The sequence below is a fragment of the Gossypium raimondii genome, chromosome 13, assembly GCF_025698545.1.
Source record: "Gossypium raimondii isolate GPD5lz chromosome 13, ASM2569854v1, whole genome shotgun sequence".
Lineage (NCBI taxonomy): Eukaryota > Viridiplantae > Streptophyta > Magnoliopsida > Malvales > Malvaceae > Gossypium > Gossypium raimondii.
Genome location: NC_068577.1, coordinates 53,550,494 through 53,572,333, shown reverse-complemented (window position 1 = coordinate 53,572,333; position 21,840 = coordinate 53,550,494). Strand labels below are relative to the sequence as shown.

Sequence of the window (21,840 nt, the reverse complement as noted above, 5' to 3'; positions counted from 1 at the left end):
CCCAAAACTTTGGAATGTTTTCATTTTAGCTTGAGAAGCAAGCAAAAGAAGTTTAAGCATGTTTAACTTAAAGTTTTGGTCATTTTCAAAAATAAAGGTCAACCCAAGGTTCAGGTGGAGGACATAATATGGGGATTTTGTGGATATGGTGGGTTGAAAATAAGAAGAAAAAAAAAAGCATGCTTGAAATAGAAGGGAAGATGGAGGAACAGGGACATAAATGGTTACGTTATGCCGTATGGATGGGATAATTTAGGACAATAGAAAAAGTGAAAGGAAAGAAAGAAAACAACTTATCCCCAAAAAGAAGGAAGTTGCCACTATTGGAGATTTCTGCCCTTAAAAAAATACCTGCGGTTTTATTGATTTTATATTTGATTATTTTTTCAATTTTCAGAAATCATTTTTTTAAGAAATAATATTTTATTGGGATAATATATACCATACCTAAACATGGCAAATTGTGTCTACTTGATACCTAAATTTTTAAATCTAATTAGTATTTAAATATAGAAATTGTAAGTTAACTTGATACTTTATTTAAGTACTTAATTAACGCTGTTAAAAAAACTGACGTGACATTAAAATTAATAGTAATTGTGACATATAGCAATTTTTTATTTTTATTTTTATTTTTATGATGTGTCAAAATGTGAGATTGTAACGTATTAGTTAAATACTTAAAAAAATACTAAATTGTCTTACGGTTTTCAAGTTTTGGTTCCAAAAAAAAGTTGATGTACTAAATAGGTATAAGTTGTCAAATTCAGGTAGCTCCAACTATATTAACCCTATATGATATTGCATGAGTTTTATAAGGGCAGAATTGTAAAATTCACCGCCAACATTTTAGGGTTTTATTCACTTTCGCCCTTACTTTTTTATTTTTTATTTTGCAATCTCATCCAAAGGTTGCAAAAAATTTTCAAATAATGCCAAAAATGAATGATAATCGTTTAACAGTCAATGCCACCTCAATTGGTGACATTGCTGAGGTGTAGTGACACGTTAGCGATGAAATGGAATATTGAATTGAATTTATTAAAAATAAAAAATTTAAAAAACAATAAAAATATTTAAAATCATAAAATGTACAAATATTAAAATATTAAAAATAATTTCTTTCTTATTCTCCCTCTACCTCGCCTCTTTCTATTTTTATTTTTTAATTTTTTTAATCTTCTTCTTCTTCTTCTCCCCTTCTCAAAACAAACCCCAACAATCCTGTCATCCCAGGTTTTCTAGTCTAATCGAGAATTCCTCTTCCACAAACTCGACATTTTCAAGATCCGCATCAAATATAAACAAGGCCACAAGATTCTTCGTATTACCGGATAATTCTTCCCTAGTAATTAATGATCCCCATGCCCCCACCCCTTTTTTTGTTGACTTATTAGTGTTATCATTTTGTTTAAAGAATCTTTGAGTTGTGGATGGTATTTTGACGTGGGGGGCGTGGGTGGATCAGCTCAGTTATTGAGCGTTGACATTGTGAAGAAGTATTTGGAAGAGCATATATTTCCAAGGCTAGGAAAGAAGACGTTTTTGGCGTTGTACGTGCACACCGGGGTTCAAAGGAGCGAGAACTTCCCTGGAATCTCGGCGCTACGGTGGATAAACGAGGCCATCCCCGTCAATGTTTGGGATAATCTCCAAACTGTATACTTCCTGAACCCTGGCCTCCAACCCCATCTCTTACTCGCCACCTTTGGCCACTTTCTCTTAAGCGGAGGGTAGAAAACTAAAAACAAACCAGACCTTTCATTCATGTATTCTAAGCATACTGACTTAGCATTAGTAGAAACGTTGGGCTGGTTGGGTGTGGCCATAGTGTGGCGATGGTGTTAGAAGGTGATAGAGAGGAGCAGAGTTCAGCAGTGGTGAGCGGCGCAGCATCGGCGGCTAGGGTTTGTTTTGAGAAGGAAGGAAGAAAAAACGACAGAAAGAGGGATGAGAAAAAGAGAACTTTTTTAATAAAAAATAAGAGATATCGAGAGACGTAAATTTTTTAATAATTTTTAATTTTTATTTTTTATATTTTTTCATTTTTTTAATCTTTAGTTTAAAATTTTCCTGAATCTATTATTTATATTTAATTTTAAAATTTTCAATAATGTCATCAACTTTAAGAGCTGAAGTGAAAAGACCTCGAGACTTTGAGGGTGAATTTTGCAATTTTGCCTTTTGTAAACTATTAGTCAATAATAATATAAAATAAAAATTAGTTGAAGATTTATAAATAAGACACAATGATAAATTTAACCCTCAATGTTTACATATTTTATCAATTTGACCCTTATTTTTTATAAACTAAATGTGACCCTCAATTTTTAAAAACAGTCAAATCATTAACAAAAATACTAATTAAAATATTATTTTTTAATGATGTTAGCATGACAATCTATTTGTGCTTCATAAAAATATGACATTATTTATCTCATATGTCACGTCAACAAATAATTTAAAATTTATAAAAATATTCAAAAATAACAAAATTCAATATAAAATAAAAAGTAAATTAAATGATTTTTTTTTAAATAGCATGAAGCACATGTGAATTGCTATGCGGGCTGTCATGTTTAAAAATTTAACGTTTTAGCTAGCATTTTTGTTAAAAAACAATAAATCGACTCTTTTTAAAAGATTGATGGTCAAATATAACTTATTTTGAAAGGTTAAGGGTCAAATTGACAAAATATAAAAACTTTGAAGACTAAGTTTATCATTATGCTTATAAATAAATAATAGGGTAAATTACACTAGTAGTTAACCAACTATTTTGTTTTATATATTATGTTAGTAAAATTTTTAAAGTTTATATAATAAATAAAATTATAAAGGTTTTTAAAATTAAAAATCTTTACATTAAAAATTTTGAAAATAGAACTTCTAATTTTAAAAATAAAAATGCTTTTCAAAATCTCAATAAAAATTAAAATTTCCAATAATTATAAATAAATAAATAAATAAAAGTAAAAGTTATATTTTTATTATGTAGTGGAAGGTTGTGCTCTTATTTTATTGTTTGTTTAAACTTTAATGTAGTTGACTGCCAGGTAACGCAAACAAGTTTCTTCTGTGAAATCTTTGATTTTCCAACGAAATGTCTTTTCATATTCTTAATGTTGTTTTTGTTTTATTTTTATTTTTATTTTTGTATTTTTTAATTGACAGCTCAAAATAAAATGATTTTTTAGTGTTTTGACTTTTAAATCATTCAGACACGTGGCAACTTTTCTTCCCCTTTTAAGCTGACTATTAAAATCTAAGTGAAAAAAGGTTATATAGTATATTTTAAATAATTAAATAAAATTAAATTTGATTTTAGTTGAAGTAATAAACATTATTATCTGGTAACTTCAAATTTAATGATTTTTATTATTCGTGTATATCTTTTAAAATTTATATTAAAATAATTATATTATTTGAAAGTATTTTAATTTTTATTTTAATAAAACTAATAAAATATACATATTGTGGGATTTGAACGCACTCTAATTTAATTAGTACAAATTTAAATTTACTATTTAACCAAAGTTTCATTTTAATATTTTTGTATTGATTGAATCAATGTCATAAGTTAACTTGATACCAACTCAAGATTGATGACAACACCAAGATAAATAAGCGTATTTATTTAGTATTATTGATATGTTGTATTTTTGTGTTTAAATTTTGTTTTACTCACAAATTAATTTATTTTTTCATTTTAACATCATTTATATTTTATTTGTTATTATTAATTAGTTTCAAATTACATATTTCATTATTTATTATATGTTATTTCAAATGTCACATCTATATTCTAAATATGTGGTTTCCACGCATAGGCGTGTGATAGAGTTTTAATACATTTTACTTGTTATAAAATTTTCTACATTTGATCCAAATTCACTAGCGGTAAAAATAATATTTTATAAAATAAAAAATTGATTTTTATAAATTGTTTGGAAATGTTTTATTTTTTATTAAAATTTGAAAGACTATTTAAAAAATTGTAAGTGCTTTTTATTTTTTTAATTTTGAAGAGTTTTATTTACTTTAATATTTTACAAGTTTGATTCTAATATAATTTAAACTTAAAATGATTTCGAGCTCAAATAGTTTAAATGCTAAGATAGATCAATTCAAACTCACTTGAATTTGTCTCTAACTTTGCTTGGATTATCGAGTTCAAACTTTGATAATGTTTTTACAAGGGATAATGACATATTTAATCCTTATACTTTATGAAATATTTTAATGTGACACATCTACTTTGAAAATATCTATTTTGTTATCTATAGTTTGATTTTGTCTTTCAATGTGGTACCTTTGTCTAATGATGTTAAATTTGAAACTTCAATATGGTACCACATTGATGTACGAATTAAACTTCAAGTACAAATATAAACATTTTCAAGGTAAGAGTATCACATTAGAAGATTTAATAAAATATAAGGTCAAAATATCATTATCCTTTTTTATAAAATATATATTTTAAATTAAAATATTTATTTAAAAAAACAAAAAACTCTTAAATCAAAATTGTTAAAATATGAAAAAATTCCAAACATGGAGTTGATTCCACGTTTTTCCACGTTAAACTCAAATAAAACAAATTCTCTATTTAAAATTAAAATAAAAATATAATGCAAGAAAGTCAAAAGGGCTGCAAGTTAATCCTATTCAACTCGACACAAATTTAATTATAAAATTATTAAAATATTTTTATTTTAAAAGGTAATTAATATTATTATAAATGATTCTTTATTATTTCACATTTTTTATATAATATTTCAAATAAAACAATTAAAAATATTATTTAAGAATATTGAACACAAAACCGATAAATTTAAATAGGACTCTTTTACCACTTCACCCATAATCAGTTGTTGAAATAATTTTATAAATATGTATAAAATATTTTTGTTTACTCGTATCGTGGGTGAGGTAAAATCTGCTATATAGAAAGGAAATCCTTAAGGAAGGGGTATCATGTCATGATAGGTGGACAACTCTTTTATAAGTGATTATAAGATAATGTTTTTGATCCTTTTATCATGCTCGTATTTAGGGTTTAAATTTACATCTTAATTTCACATAATTTAGTATATTATTTTATAATGATATTAGTTAATATTATTGATTATTTCGGTTAAAATACTTGCGTGAATTTAAACAAAATTACTTTTCTAACCTATACAAATTATTTCTACATGATATTGTATAAATAAAAATTAATGATGTAAAATTAAAATATAGATAATAAATCATAAAATTTAAACATGGTAGTGAAATAAAAGCCCTAAGGGCTGTCATGTTATGACAATTATGTCCAACTCTTTTTTCTTCTTCTCTATTTTTAGTAATTATAAGAAAATAGTTAAATTATAGTTTTGGTCCTTTTACTATACTCGCTTTGGGATTTAGTCTTTATATTTTAATTTTACATAATCTACTCTTTTGTTTTTCAATGACATTGGTTAATCTAAATAGTTAACATTCTTAATTATTTCAGTTAAAATGCTTACATGATTTTTAAAAAAAAAAACCCGTCTATAACTTATAAAAAATACTTGACATGATAGTTAAGGATATCAACTATTTGAACTAACTAGTGACATTATAAAAATAGATGAACAGATTATGTTAAATTAAAGTATGGACAACTAAATCATAAATTTAAACATTGTAGAGTGCCCATAGCTATAATTTGACCTAAAAACGTAATTTTATTTTCATAAAAATACAGTATTCTTATGGTATTATATAAAAATTTAATTTCCTGAAAGAAAAGGGAAGATAAACTAATAAAGTAATAATATTATTGAATATAAATTTTATTTTCATCCATATTCATATATAAAATTTGTATATATACATATTTACTAAACGTAACATGAGATATATATATATATATATGTTAAATTGATAAAATTATTTAAAATATCAAAACTAAAAATTAAATAATTAATTAAACAAATTTAATTTCTTAATAATTTTTATAATTTAAAAATAAATTTCTATAAAACTATTTCATTATCAATATTTAATAATATTATTCAATAAATAACGTTTTGTAAATGAATTTCTCAAAAAAATCATACTAATATATGGATAGGTAGATAAACATATTTAAAAGAAAAATAGAGTGACCTCACTTTTTGTTAATAAAATCTCACTTTCTATGAATGTGTGAGAATTTTTAAAATTAGAGAAATATATATTTCAATAAATAAATGTGTATATTTAATTTTTAAAATTGATGTCTAGATGAAAATCCTACAAACAAATCAAAGTAAGAACAAACAGAAAATTGGAGAAAGCAATTTATTTATGGGGGTAAATATAAATTTACCCATTTCGAGGCGAGGCCGCTAACTGCCTCTTGGGCTCACCTTTGATCTTTAGTTCGAATTGGAGTCAGAGTTTAAACATAATATTTTTATATTTTATATTTTTCCGAGTTTAATTTAATTTGAAGTATAAATTAAAAATTTTGTCAAATTTTATTCATATTAGTAAATGATTAACTAAGACCATTCTAAGTATACTCGTATTATTATTTTTAAGGCTTAATGATATATTTGACCACTAACATTTGCATGTTTTGTCAAAATGGGCCTAATTGTATTTTTGAGTCTTTAATGAGATGTAATTTATTACTTAGATAACCCAATAAGATAATTGCATGTGAAAATAATAAAATAAATAGCACATTAAATTAAAAAACAACTCTTAATTTAAAGAAAATAAAAGGAATTATCTAAAAAATTAACTCAATAGAATAACTTTTAATAAACAAACGTATGAAATATTGAAACCTTGAATTTATTCATTAAATCATTAGAAAATGCAGATTGAAAAAAAATCAAGGTTGATGGCCAAAAAGGCTTAAAAATACAATTAGGATCGTTTTGACAAAACATGCAAACACTAGTAGCCAAATTTATCATTAAGCCTTTTTTTAATTCTTTTAAAAATACTTTTATTATTTTTAATTTAAAATTTAATAGTTTTATAGATATATTTTCATCTAGTAAAATTATATATGCAACTTAACATTTTTTAATGTTTATATCATAGTATTATATATTACTATAGATTTAATTTTGTGTTATAAATTACACAACATATATAAATAATATAATATAATACATTACAAAAAATGGGTCGGGCTAATATAAGCTTAGACCTTAAAATTTCAAGCTTGAACCCAGACCATATTTTAAACGAACTTAGTTTTTTTTCAACCTCATTTTTTAGGTTTAACATTTTTATTTAAACCCTTTAAAATTTCGGATAGACTTTTGAGCGAATAAGGTTGTGGTTCTAATTCTAATAATGTAAGTAATTTTATGAGTAATAGTTGGTAAAATTTAAATTCCAAAAACCGAAATGGTAAAACTCCATCTATACAAATGCATGTGTTTTTAGCCTGTAATTAAGATTTTATTTAACAGCTTCAAGTTGGTTTTATATTTGCAGGAGTTTACTAGCAGGTAGGCATGCACAGCAAGGTTGAATGAATGCTCTCAGTTGCTAGCTAGAGACTAGCTATATACTTCATCATTTGCATTACAAATTGGGGAGGGGGGGGGGTCATACTTAATTATTAGTGAAGCAACGGGAATTGCTTCACTTCACATGTATACTTATAATTAGAGAAGCAAACCAAGGAATCTAGTACCGCATGCATGGCATTTGCCAGGGCATTACGAGTAGGATCACCCTGATTCACAGTCTCCAACATCAATTTGCTTGTTTCTCCTAAACCCAAACACGAAGTCAAGGTTGTAAAGCAAAGTGACGATGGTGATGGAGCCAACAAAGACGAGCACGGGGCCAAAGATCCATAGCAGGAGAGGAAGCGCAGCGTAGAAGAGCCTGTTGCCCACAGTGTTCAAGAGGAACCCTTTTTCGAGCAAGTCGGACAGGTAGTGAGGGGTGACAATGGAGGTGGGGTCTTGGGGAGTGTTGATGAGGATGTTGACTTGGTTTATGAACCTGATAGATAAGGTGTGGCACGAAAACGAGAAGAGGAAGATACATAGGATTGTGACGTACTTGAGAGCCACCATGAACTCCCCGTGAGCTCCGAATATAGAGTCATTGAGTGGCTTTTTGACGGTGTAAGTGCTGCTGATGACGGCTGCCAACCCAGCACACAGCAGGATGGATGTTGTGGCCATTAGGGTCGATCCCATTATGGTGTTTCGAAGCGTTTGGACTGCCAGGATGTTCTTTTTCTCGTTGTCCTGCATGCATGCATGCATGCCACCATATCATACACTTTTGTCTTCGTTCTTTTAGAATAAAAAATCCAAATAAATTATTGCTACATTATTTACTCAATACCTAATACGTATAGTGAAACAATATAATATTAATGTACAAATGGTTGGAGCTTTTTAATTATTTAATGAGTGTGAATGGCTAAGTTAATAATTTTTATTTATACTTTGATATATATATATTTATTCTTATTGTGTTCATTTTATTTGTCAATGGCTAAGTTAATAATATTGATATACTATTTATTTTATATTTTTTGTGTTTATCATGTTTAGCTTTTTTTCTCTCTTCATTTTATTGTATTTTAATGCAACTCTTATTTTACATAATTTATCATGATTAGTCTAATTTAATTATAAATTCATTAACATATAATATGAATATTTAAACAATGAAAATTATATCTATGACTAAGATTAAAAAATTATTTAAAAAACCTAATTTCTTCTTTTGATGTATGATTTTCATCTTTCGTAATTAATTTTTCTTTATTCATATGAATCTGGAAATTCCGTCTCAAATATATTTTTAACTCTAAATATTTACATTTTTATCAGTAATTTTAGGGCTTTATTTGGTACACCATTAAAAAATTAACTCAATTGAAAATTAATATATTTGATGAAAATAAAAAAATAGATAAAAGCTGCTTATCGCTAATAGAGAATATTTTCAATTAATTCAATTTTATTTTATTTATTTTAATATTATATTATCCTATAAAATTTTACTTTTAAAATTTTATTATTGTTTAGAATGACATGAAATATTTAAAATTAAGAATAAAAATGTAGAATATATATTTTTATAATTTAAAATTTCAAACCATCTAATTGTATTTAGTTATTAATTTGAAGTAATATCAAATAAATTTATAACTTAAATTTTTCAACACTTATTTTTTTTAATACATAATTTTTAATTTATCAAATTTAAACCCATAAATTTTTTGTAGCTTGACTTATGATAGCTACAGGGTAAGCGAGGGCCTTTGGCCTTCCTCGCTTAAATGATATAATAGATATCTAAACCCTTTAAAAATTAATGATTTAACCTTTTAATTAAATAAATAAAGAATTAAAAGAAGGCTCATTTATGCATTTTAAGTGAAAAGTAGATTTTAATATTAAAAGAAATATAACAAATTGAATAAAAAAGAAACAAAACATATTAAAAATAGAAAGGAAAAACGAAACAGAATTATCTTTTAAATTCTTTAAAAAAATCAATATTGTTAACTTTAATATATTACAACAAGTTCATATTTATAATAATGAATTTAGATGTTATTTAAGGTAAATTACATAGTTGGTCATCTAACTTTTATAAGTTCTCGCTTTTGGATACTAAAAATAAAATATTATAAATTGCGTATTGTCGTTAACAACTGAATTCAATTTAGTCATTGAACTTTAATAAAATTTTATTTTCATCACGCATTTAATCTTTTAAAATTAATTTTAATGTATATATGAATAGACACACGCATACCGCCTAGTAACAAAAATTAATGTAGTCTTAAGTTAAATAATTAAGAACACGCAATTAATCATGCATGTCCAAAGAGAAATCCACTTTAGTTGAAAAGAAATAAAGGGATTAAGGCTTCGCTTGGAAAAGTGAAAAGAAAATTGAAAGGGTAGAAAATTAGAAGGATGAGAAATATAAATTTTCTTTCCGTAAGTGTATTTAGTAGGAAAGATGGAAAAATGGTAAGAAAGAAAATAAAATATTTGAAAAATGTATAATTTTGAACTAACATACACTTCTCTATCGTTTTCTCTCTATTCTTATGCATTAGAATAAAAAATGATCATCTATCTTATTTTCTTTCCTCTCATCTTCCCATTTTTTTCACTCAACCAAACATATCTTAAAGCTAGTTGAGGGAACCATGAGCATGAAGTTTTTAACGGCAAAAATAGATAAATTTTTAATTGAAAAACCAGTTTGCTCTTTGATCTAATATATATAGACTAATTTACCCATTTTTTAAGTAGAGGGATAAAATGCAATTTAACTTCTAATACAAAGCAGTCCATGGTACTTTTATCGGAATGTTTTAATTTGTAGTTATGTCAAACATATGAATATCTCCTATGAAACTAATATTTTCTTAATTCAACGTGCATGCAAAGTCAAGAATGTACCTTGATGATGGCAGAGACCCAGAAGCGTCGTCCGGTGGAATTGATGCCGATGATGGTAGCGAGAGGCTGAGTCCTAACCTTATGCCATAACCAGCAATGATAAGCAATGGGGATGAGCATGCCTAATGGCACCAATATCACATCCAAATAACAAGCCCTCCACTCCATCTCTCTTTCACCACACTCTCTTGCTTAACTCGCCGAACAAATCAGGCCTTTTTATAAGGATTGTAGGGGGTGGGTGAGGCAATCCCCACACAGCATTTTGGTGTGCATGCACTTGTTAGGACGCGCAATTCAATCCCACCATATCAACCCCATCTACTACAACTTTCCTTTTTGCTTTACATACCATGTTTAATATTCAATCCCACCAAATTTAATGCATCCATCTACTACTTTTATTATTATTATTATTATAAAAAGATGGAACAAGATAGGTTATTTTAGTTTAGGGTTAGGGTATATTATTACTTTTATAAAAAGCTAAAAATGACGTGAGGATTTATTTGGAGATGAAATTAGATGTTATGGATTGTAATTTTAGAAAAAGTTATGCTTACAAATCAGCCACCATCAAATAAAACTATTAATACTCGAGGTGAAGCTAAAAAGTTTTTTTAAAAATTAAATTATATATTTTTATGATAGTAAAAATGTAATTTCACCATTTTAATAGCCTATGCCTTGATAATTTTTAAAGGATTAAGTCAAATTTTTATCATTTGGGGGGTCAAAGTGTAACTTTACCATTATTAATTTAAAATTTTATAAATTATAAAGAGGTTTAAATGAAAAAAAATTCATTTTAAGGGGGACCGAGGCCCCTACCAGTCTCCTGTCTTCGTCACTGTTAATACTAGATTATGACACACGATTTGAGTGAAAAAATTTATATAACAAATCTATAAAATTTTATATAAAAAGTGAATGTGACTTTGATTGAAATGATGAAGATTTTAAGGTCTTGAGTTCAAATATCATAACGTGTATATATTTTTAAAAATTATATTTATTGTTTATAAAAATATTAAATTTTTGACAATTAAAACAATATAACTCAATTGAAACTAATAAAGCTCGAATCCTAAAATTTATCAAAGTAGTAAACCCTTTTCTTGGATTTCATGTTATGTATGTGTGCGGGATGACACATTTGTCATTTGCTTGCTCATTCCCCACTTTACCATATTTATTTCCCACTTTTCAGAGCAAAAACAAATTAATTGCTATATACAGTCCTTAGTCTTTGCTATATTTGTCGTCAAGTGCTTTGACTTAAATATGTGGCCATTATACATTAGAGAAGTGGGAGAGAGAGTGGGTTCCAACTGCCATTTGCAATTGTAGTTGCTTTGGCTTAAGGATTTAGTATATTGGTTACCCAAACGAAACCCACATTGGACCATTTTCATTGGTTCTACTTGTAAGATGCTAATGCTAATCCCAATGCTTTTTCACTCGAGGAAGAAGTGCAGTGTTGGGAATTTTGAGTTTTATAGTTTTAGTCCAAATTTAAATAAATAGAGACATGTGTATTGTTACTAATATAAAAGGATGAAGGTTTGAGTGCGCTGAAACGTATTATCCTTTTATTTATGAGTTGAAAAGAATTATAGATAATTTGAATTAATATATAAAAAAACAGATATAATCAAAACCTAGAATTAAAATATTTTGCCAATAAGAACAACAATTGAAATCTCAACTTCTCCTAAAATATACGCGAATGTTACGTGGATATTCTTAAAATGGATTTATGCTATTTTTTATATGACGTCATTTTAATATAGTATGTTTGTTTTTTGCATTTTCAAATTGTCTTATTTTTTATGTTTTATCTTTTGTTAAGAGTTTTAAAATTTTAAAATGCTAGCATTTTGAATTTATAAATTCAAAATGTTAAAGATTTTCAATTGATTTGTTTGGAGGAATAATTGATTAAAAAAGGTTAATGAAATTTTACAAATTAAAAATAGTTATAAAAAAGAATAATGATATTAAAATAAATAATATAAAATATTCAATATGAATATTGTTATATTTGTAAATATTTATAAATAGTATTAATAAAATAAATTTTGAAAAATATATATTTTAATAAATAAAAATAATTTTTGAAGTTTAAGTTCAAAATCAAATAAAAATAGAAGGAATTTTGAAAACCATTATTTTAGGTGGAATTTGAAAAAGAATTAAAATCCTCTCATGAAATTACCTAGAAATTTTAAAATTTTTCGATATATTTACCCAAACAAGTAAATTTATTTTTAGAATTTTGAAAAATCCTCCTATGATTTCCTCACTCCAAAAGGCTAAGAATTCTTGTAAATTTTGAAATATTATATAAAAATGAAAAAATTCAAAAAATATATTAAAAATTCCAAAAATATAAAACTTTAAAAATAATGAATAATGAAATCATAAAGATTATTCAAATTTATAAAATCTATTAAATTATAAAATAAAAAATCCAAAAATGTTAGTATTATATAAAAGTTTTCATTTTTAATTTAATAATTCTATTTATGGATTTTAGATTTTTATAATTATTTTTGAATATAATATAATTTTGTTTATTTTTCGTTTTTTTAAAATTGCACTAATTATAATTGGACATGGTCTTGAAATGTTTTTATTTGCTCACTTATAAATTTTATTGGTTTTAATTTTACAAGGATGAATTTGCTTACTTTCCAATAATATAGGGAGCTGAGAAGTATTTATAGGGATTGGAATTGCATGCGGTGTGGATTATAGTTTTACTAACAAAATACGTTTCATAGAAGTGGGTTCCAACATTGTGTTAGCTTTTCTTTTGGGGGTTTAGTACATTGGTCACCAAGTGAAAATCCACGTTGGACCATTTTCGTTTGTTGAATTTTTAAGCTGCTAATGTTAGGAGTGTTGAAATGTTCAGTCCGGTTATTAATCGAATCGAATTAGAATTAATTGAATTGTATAATCTTTTAATCGTTAATCGGATCGAAATATTTCGTTTAATTCGGCCGATTAACCGAATTAACAGAAATATATGTTTTTGTCTTGAAAGATAACCGAATTAACCGAAATTTTATGTCTCGAAACACAACATAATTTAAAACACTACATAAGTTTTGAAATTGACATATAATATTAATTATTAAGTTCGGTTAACTCAGTTAATTACCCGATTTCAAACTGAATTAATCGAAATTTCAAAAAACCATTAACTGACCTCCGACCAAACTAAGTTTGACTACCGACCGATTAACAGAATTAGATTGATTCGATCGATTAATTCGGTTTTAACCAAAGTTTGAACACCCCTAGCCGAAACTGTAGCTGTCTAGGCATTTTTTCGACACTGCCGGTGCCCTCACATTACTTTCGACCTCCTCGATCTCTGCCGTCCTTGGTAACTTGTCTATTGAGTTTTCACAAATTTTTTTGTTAGGGTTTCATTGCATCTTTAGTGTCAAGTTAAAGATATATTTACTGTTAAGGCGATAAATCACATTAAGGGATTGACTTTTGATGGCCGAGAGTGTCACTTTCGTGCTGTGAAAGCCAACATTCATGCCACAAAGTCTATTCTTTTCTTGGAGACATGATGCAAGTAATGTAAGTGTTTTCCACTATGATAGGTTTTTACTCACCTATGAGGTTTTGCCTTATATGGGGCTTAGATCCTTCTTTGCCTTTTATAGTTAGCTTTTTGGCTTCGACTTGAGATGTTGGTTCCCATTCCTGTAAATGTATTCCTACTTTTATATAATATGGAATTGTGAACTTTGACCCTAAAGGAAAATGTTAATGTTTGTGGAAATTTGATTCTTCCATTTTTTTTTGGTCTAAAATCCAAATATAAATGATAAATACTGATTGAGTCTTAACTCAATTGGTGTGAGTATTGTTGCAAATGCAGGAGGACGCTCAAGCCGCATTATCCTTTTATTTATGGGTTGGGGAGGGGCTATGGATAATTCTAAGCATCATTTCCAAAAGAGCAGATATAATCAAAATCTATAATGAAATTGTTCAATATATATCCAGATTTGAAATTATATGAAAAAGTAGATAAAAGGACATTTACAATGAATTAACGATTAAAAAATAATTTTTGAAATTTGAATTTATTTTCAAAACAAATCCACAAAATATTTTTCACCCGCACCAAACAATTAACAGACAAATATGACAACAGATTTAGGATTGCTTGCTTTCTATAGTATAACCAACTTTAAAAAATTTTGTTATAATATTATATTATCTCGTCATCAATTAAAATAATATTTTATTTATCTCTGGTCTTGTTGTTATTCGAATATGTTTCGATATTGCTGTCCAAAAAGTATGGCTTTAATGCTCCATTCTTTTTATATAATTTTAACTTATTATTGCTAACAATATCTATTTTAATTTATATATAACTATAATATTAATTAAGTGATAATTAAGATGTTTAGATTTCTATTTAATTAACAATTTTAGCCCAATTTTGTTTAAAATAAAATAAAATATTTTTATAATAATGTCAAAATTGAATCATAATTATTTTTAATTAATATTTGTAAATTAAATTATAATTACTAGTCTATTAAGTAATAATTTTATTTTAAAATTAGTAAAACTTTATTTATATCAAAATTTTTAAATAATAATTGTAAATTATAGGATAATGTCCAAAATTGCACATGAATTTTGGTCTAATATGAAATGCTATACATGATCTTTGATTGTGTAATTTTATACATTAGATCTTAATTTAATTTAATTTTCACAAATTACTAACACAATTATCAATATCACGTCATTTTACCTTAACATATTGGATACACAAATAATTATATTTATTCAATATGAAAATAAATTGATATATTTATTTCTTCAAGTGTTTACATTGACTCAAAATCAAAGTTCCGTGTATACATTTGAAATACAATTAAATTTTCATTTATGTAATTGCATCAAATCAAAATTCATACATCAAATTGTGTATTGAACCAAACTTCATTTATAATTTTGATATTTATCCTAAGTTAAATTATATTATTTTTAAAAATATAATATCACAATTTTTATTAAATTATTATTTTTAAATGCATAATAATCACAATTTATATTTTCCATCAACTTTTTTGAACTACAAATTTTAAATTAAATATTATTAGTTGCAGGACGACAAGAGGCCTTGTGATCCTAAGGTTAGGGTTTGGCTTGCGAAGCTTTCAGACACCTTAGGCTCCACATTGGGTTGCAAGGGTCACACAACAATGGACTTGTGGAGCCCCTAGACTACTCGAAGCCCTTGGGGTGCAATGACAATGACTCCGGGGTTACATTGTACAAGCCCAATAATGCCCGGGCCCATATAAAACAAAGCACAGGCCCAAAACTAACCTAAGCCCAAACAACTAAACCAGACCTCAAAACAACCCTGGCCCAAAGCAAAAAAAAAAAGAGAACCCTAGACCTAAGGAGCGCCGCAGCAAGCCCCGAGTGCACCTAGCAGCCTCAACGTCCCAGCGCCCCGCACGTCTCGGAGCCTCTTTCCCGCGCCATACTCCCACAATACCTACAAGCACGGACTAAGAGTCCAGAAGAAAAATATTGTAAAAGTAAAGCATTTATCGGGCTATATAAAGCCAAATTTGTACACTGATTAAAGGGGGAATATAGGGAGAAAGTGTTGAAAGACAAAGAAAAATAGTAAAATAGAATCGAAAGAGGTGAATCACGTCTCAGTTTTGTGTTTTTTTTCCTTTTCCTTTATTTGTTTTTTTCTTTTTTTTATATTGAACAAAGAGAGTAAAAGTGGAATAAAATACTACCTTCGAGGATACGCTATTGAGATTCGCGTCTGTTGACACCATTTTTTTTGATTGAAAAACGGGGTCGACTTGGGTTTTGAAAAATGAAACGGGAGTCACCACCAATCCTTTTTCATGAGGTGTGATTGGATCACCTCGAAAAGTGGTTGTTTTTAATAAACGATTTTGTTTTTTATTAAAACAACGATTTTGGTCCACGAAATCTAGAAAAACGGGTTCGGGAGTCGATTACGCACGAGGAAGGATTAGCACCCTCGATACGCCCAAAATTGGTACCTAGTTTATTACTTAATGTCTTAATGTCGAAAACTGAGAACTTTGAAGAAATTTAAAAATACGCTCCTTATATTAAAATGCTAAAAGAGAAATTTTTTTTTGAGAAAAGATGCACATTTCACGTTAATTGAGAAATAGACGTCGTATCCAGTAAGTTAGGATACAATGTCTCGAATTCTCAATGCGTAAAAATGCTTATTTAAAAGATATTTAACTATCTTGGATTAAAAAAGGGATCACGACCAGTAAGTTAGGACACGATCCCTTTTTAATTCCCGATATCGTTTAAAACTTGAGTTTGAAAAGATTCGTGTATTTAGATTTATTGTGAAAATCGAGACCCAGTAAGTTAGGGTACGACACTCTCAAATCTAAACACGAAATTTTACTTATTTAAAATCGTAGTTTACGCGTTGAAATAAATTAATCCAACATGAAATAAAAACACGATGTTAGTACTCGTAACAAAACGATATTGAATACAATAGTGCAAACATAATACGAGCGATTGTAACAAAAATAAGATAAATACAAAGTACAAATCAATAACATACAAAATAGCAATGTATACGAGCAAATAAAATTAAAGCATTCCTTCAAATTAATAATGGAAATGAAACAAATAAATAATGAGTAAGATTATAAAAAGGGTAAAAAGATATGTGTGTGTATAAAATTATGAAAATGTGAAAAATCTATGTACGTAAAAATATACGTAAATAAGTATGTATACGCTTTATGTATATGTATAAAGTTACTGAAATATATAAAATATAAAGATAGGTATATGTATATATTTTTATAAAATAAAAAACGTACATATATATTATGTGCATGTATGCATTATAAAATATATAAAAGTATATGTATACAAGGATATATAAATAAATAAGATATAAAGTATATAAGTATATATTTATGAAAATTAAAAATATACATATATAGACATGCGGCTATATACATAAAATAATAAAAGATAAATATGTATATATATTCATAAAAATAAAATGTGTGTATTCGTATATTAAAGCATAAAGTATAAATAATATATCTAAGTAGCTATACACATGTAAGTAAACTTGGAAAATTATATGAATATTCATATTATAAAATATGTATGTATATATATATATAATTATAAAATGTATGAAAATGTAAGTACATGTGTATAAGTATGCATATATATAACATAATCCAAAAAACAGTATAAATGGATAAATAATAAGGCAAATAAGAAAAATAAAAGCAATAATAAATAATAATAATGATAATAAAACTAATTAATTTTAAGATAATAAAACAATAAAAAAATAAAAACGGGACTAAATTAAAAAAACAAAGCAAAATCCCAGGGGAGAAAAGTAAAAAAGGAAAAAACTAAAACAGGGACCATATTGGAGGAAAGCCCAGAAGCAAAAGGACTGAAAGGGTAAATAGACCCTCAGTCCAAAACACGCGGGTCCTCAGGGTCCAACGGGTCAACACGCGGGTCATGCTCAATACGGCACCGTTTTGGAGCCACTGATCAGACTCCAAACGGCGTCGTTTCACACATCACATAAGGGCTAAAAAAAAACCCTAATCTAGCAGCCACCCTTTCACTTTTAACAAAAAGAAAAAAAATGAAAAATGAAACATGAGAAAGAACAGAGAGCCCGAATGCTCTCTTCTCTGCGCCTCTCTTGACCCCTTAAACCCAGGCCACCGTCTCCGCCTCCGTGGCCAGTGGCCGGAGTTGCGTGAGAACGGCCCCTAGGCCCCCCTTTCCGCGGCGTCCCCGAAGGCTAAGCCTTCTTAACCGCGAGATCAAAAGGAAAAGGGACGAAACGCCCCCTTTTGGCTCGACTCCGACGACGGCAAGGGTGGGGTTCCGACACCAGGCCGTCGAAGCGATTAGGTATTTCCTTCTTTCCCTTTTAATTCCGTTTTCTTTGTTAAAAGACCGCAGCAAAAAGAAAATAAACAATAAATAAAAAAGTAAAGTAAATAAAAAACAAGAACAGAGAAGAATAAACTGCAGTCAACCTTTTTTCGATTTGCTTTTTCTTTCTTTTAATTCAAAACGCTGTAAAAAAAATGTACAGAGATATTGTTTGGCTTTTATAGCCAATTTACATTGTATTTTTTGGTTGTAATCGATTGCTTTGCACTATCTGTTGCGTGCTCTGGCTTTTTCTGTCATTTTGCAGGTGTTGATGAAGCTAGGCACGGTGGGTGGCGATGGGACAAGGCGAACGGCAGACGGATGGGTGCGGCGCTAGGTTTGGCTAGGGTTTCATTTTTCTGAAACCCTAGTTGGATTTTTTTGAGGGAATTGGGCTCCGAATTTGGGCCTCGGGTTTGGGTTGTAATTGGGCTTGTGGGTTGGTGTTTGGGCTGGTCCAATTAGTTTTGTAATGTAACTGGGCCATTTAGGCTAAAATCTGTTTTGCTGGTAGGGCCCGGGTAAATTTGGGCTTCTACAGCGTCTGCCTCGCTTGAATCCGGGCAAGATTTGGCGTCGAATTGAATCGGTAGTCATCCGAGAACAATGGCGTAAAGAGGGGTTTTGTGGTTTTTTCTAAAATTGGTAAAAGAAAAGGGGGAAATCTGATGGTTTTAGGGTTTTCTAGGGGGTATTTATATAGCTTTGGAAACGGCACTGTTTTGCCCAGGCCTTGACCCGCGCGGTGACCCGACCCAGAGGGGAGGATCCGCGCGTTCTTGCCAAATGGGGAATTTGCGCGCCCGGTCCCCCAATTTGTGTCACGTTTCAATTAAACCTATTTTGGTTTCTTTTGAAAATTGGTCCGCATATTTGATGTTCGTTTCAAATTAGTCCCTTGCTGCGCAGCGTTTTGGGAGGAAGGGATAATTTCATTTTTGATCCTCCTTTATTGCGCGCATATACAATGTGGTCATGTTTTTAAAATTTGCTTCGAATTTTCTTTTTTTCCCTTTTAAGTTCAGTTTAGTTTTTAAAAAAAACTATTTTATTCATTTTTATTATAATTATGGTATACTATGATTTTTTATTAATATCATTATTATTATAATTATTATATCCATACATGTGTCGTTTTTTATATATATATATGCATGTTTTTATAATATATATAAATATATATGCATGTTTCGCGTTGTACGTCTACCTATATTTTATACATATTTTATATTTTTTAACTTCTATATATATATGTATGCTCTTTGTAATAAGGCCCAATTGGCCCAGACCATTACAAAACAAAAATAAACTAAACCTTGGCCCAAACCCAATAAACCAAACCGAAGCCCAATACAGACCCTAGCCCAAAAACGTTAAAACTTCAGAAAACCCTAGGCGAAGAGCAACAAGTAGCTACCATGCATCTCCGATCGCCGCAAGTTTGGCCTCCACGTGGCGTTTCTCATAAACACCGCTCCTCAAGCACGTACTGCAACAAGCGAAAGAGAAGAGCAAAAAAATCAGGCCAACAAACAACCGAATAGATTTGTTTGGATTTATTTTCTTTCCCATTTTCGGCTATAAAAGAGCCGATTAAAATCTGTAAAAAGGTGGGGGGGAAATTTCGGGGTAATAGAGACAGAAATAGAGAGAAAATACAGATATCAAAGTTGTTTTACAAAGGTTTTTTTTCTTTTCGTTTTTTATAGTATTTTTATTATTTATATGTGTTTTATTTTCTTTTATTTTCGTTTTATTTCAGTATAAAATAACGAAGGAAAAGAAAAAGAAAAACTTACCTTCCGTCGGAGTTGCCGAATCGTCACCGCCTCCGCCATGATCGGAGCTCGCACGAAGACGAATGAATGGCGGCGTCAAAAGGGGAGAAGAGAAACCTTAGCGAGCATATGTGAAAAAATGAAACAAAATGATTGGAATTGTTTTTTTTGTTAATTTTAAATGCAGTGAAAGCAGCGCCGTTTAGTTTTTGGGGGGTCTCGCGTCTCCACCTAAATGGGGAAATTGTGCAATTAGCCTCCCCTTTGTGACGCGCTTTGAATCAAGTTCTTTTCCTCTTTAAAATTTGGCCCAAATATTTTACCAGCGTGACGATTTAATCCAGTCTTTGCATAACATGTAGGAGGGAGGATTAATTCCCTTTGGTCTTCCATTGTTTCCTGCGCATTCAATTGGGTCCTTTTATTTATTTCAATTTATCCCGATATTTCGTCTTTTGTTCAATTTAATCCACTTTTTCTTTTTGAACTATTTTTTTATTTAATTATTATTTTTATATGTTGTCATTATTACTATCATTATCTCTATGCTCATATATGCATTTTTCTTATATAGTATTCACATATTGTTTTTTATATAATATATATATGCATGTTTTACACGTCTACCTATATATTTTATACATGTGCTTGTATTTTTTTCAACTTCTATATATATATATACTTTTATATTTTTACTTTCAAATATATTTTTTCGTTTGTAAATATGTACATACGCATTTTATATATTATTCTTCATAAAGTTTTTTACAAACATATATATATGTATACATATACATTTTAGAATACTTACATGTTTCCCATATTTTACAATTTAAAATACACATACATTTTCCATGATATATTTATGCATACATTTTCATATTTTAAATCATTATAAATATTTTATTATTTTATATATTGTACATATATGTAAATATTTGGATATATACATAAGCGTATTTTCATGACTTACATATACATATACGTTTATTTATTTTTATTTTGTAAATATATATTTATATATGCTTTAAGTTAAAGTATTTGTATCATATTGTACATTACCTTTTAAGCATACTCTTTTGAAAATATGTTTTGGTTTTAACCATACATCAAAGTTATTTTCTTGCTTCAAAGTTTTTTTGAATAAAAGCGATATTCGAGGTTTGAGGTTTTCGAGGAAATTGAGCCCTAACGTATTGGGTTCGATTTTCTTTGCTAATCTTAAATAACCGAGGATATTCTTTATTCAAAATGCATGAGTGTAAAATCATTTTGGGAACTTAACTTGTCGTGCCCTAACGTATTGGGTGTGGCATGTTACTTTCTCGAAATGAAGATTTTCTATAAAATAAAAGTGATATTCAAAGTTCGGGATTATGAGGAATTGTACCCTAACGTATTGGGACTCGATTTCTTTACATGACTTGAACAACTTGTTATCCTTTTGCAAATTTCATCATTCAAGTTGATTTTAAAATCATTTTAACCTTCGACACTAAGACATTAAATGATCAATTTGGTACCGATTTTGGGCGTTACGAGGGTGCTAACCCTTCCTCGAGCGTAACTGACTTCCGAACTTGTTTTCTCAAAATTCGTAGACCAACATAATTTTTAAGGTG

General features: G+C 28.3%; 1 protein-coding gene across 1 annotated transcript; it reads right to left on the bottom strand.

Moving 5' to 3' along the window:
• Nucleotides 1–7,503: 7,503 nt before the first annotated feature.
• On the bottom strand, nucleotides 7,504–10,697 carry LOC105784255 (uncharacterized). Its single transcript, XM_012610088.2, has 2 exons — nucleotides 10,428–10,697; nucleotides 7,504–8,240 (listed from the first exon to the last, which is right to left on the bottom strand). Exons 1-2 carry the CDS (start codon nucleotides 10,593–10,595, stop codon nucleotides 7,710–7,712), a joined length of 699 nt encoding a protein of 232 aa, XP_012465542.1. The 5' UTR covers nucleotides 10,596–10,697; the 3' UTR covers nucleotides 7,504–7,709.
• Between the last annotated feature and the right edge of the window lie 11,143 nt (nucleotides 10,698–21,840).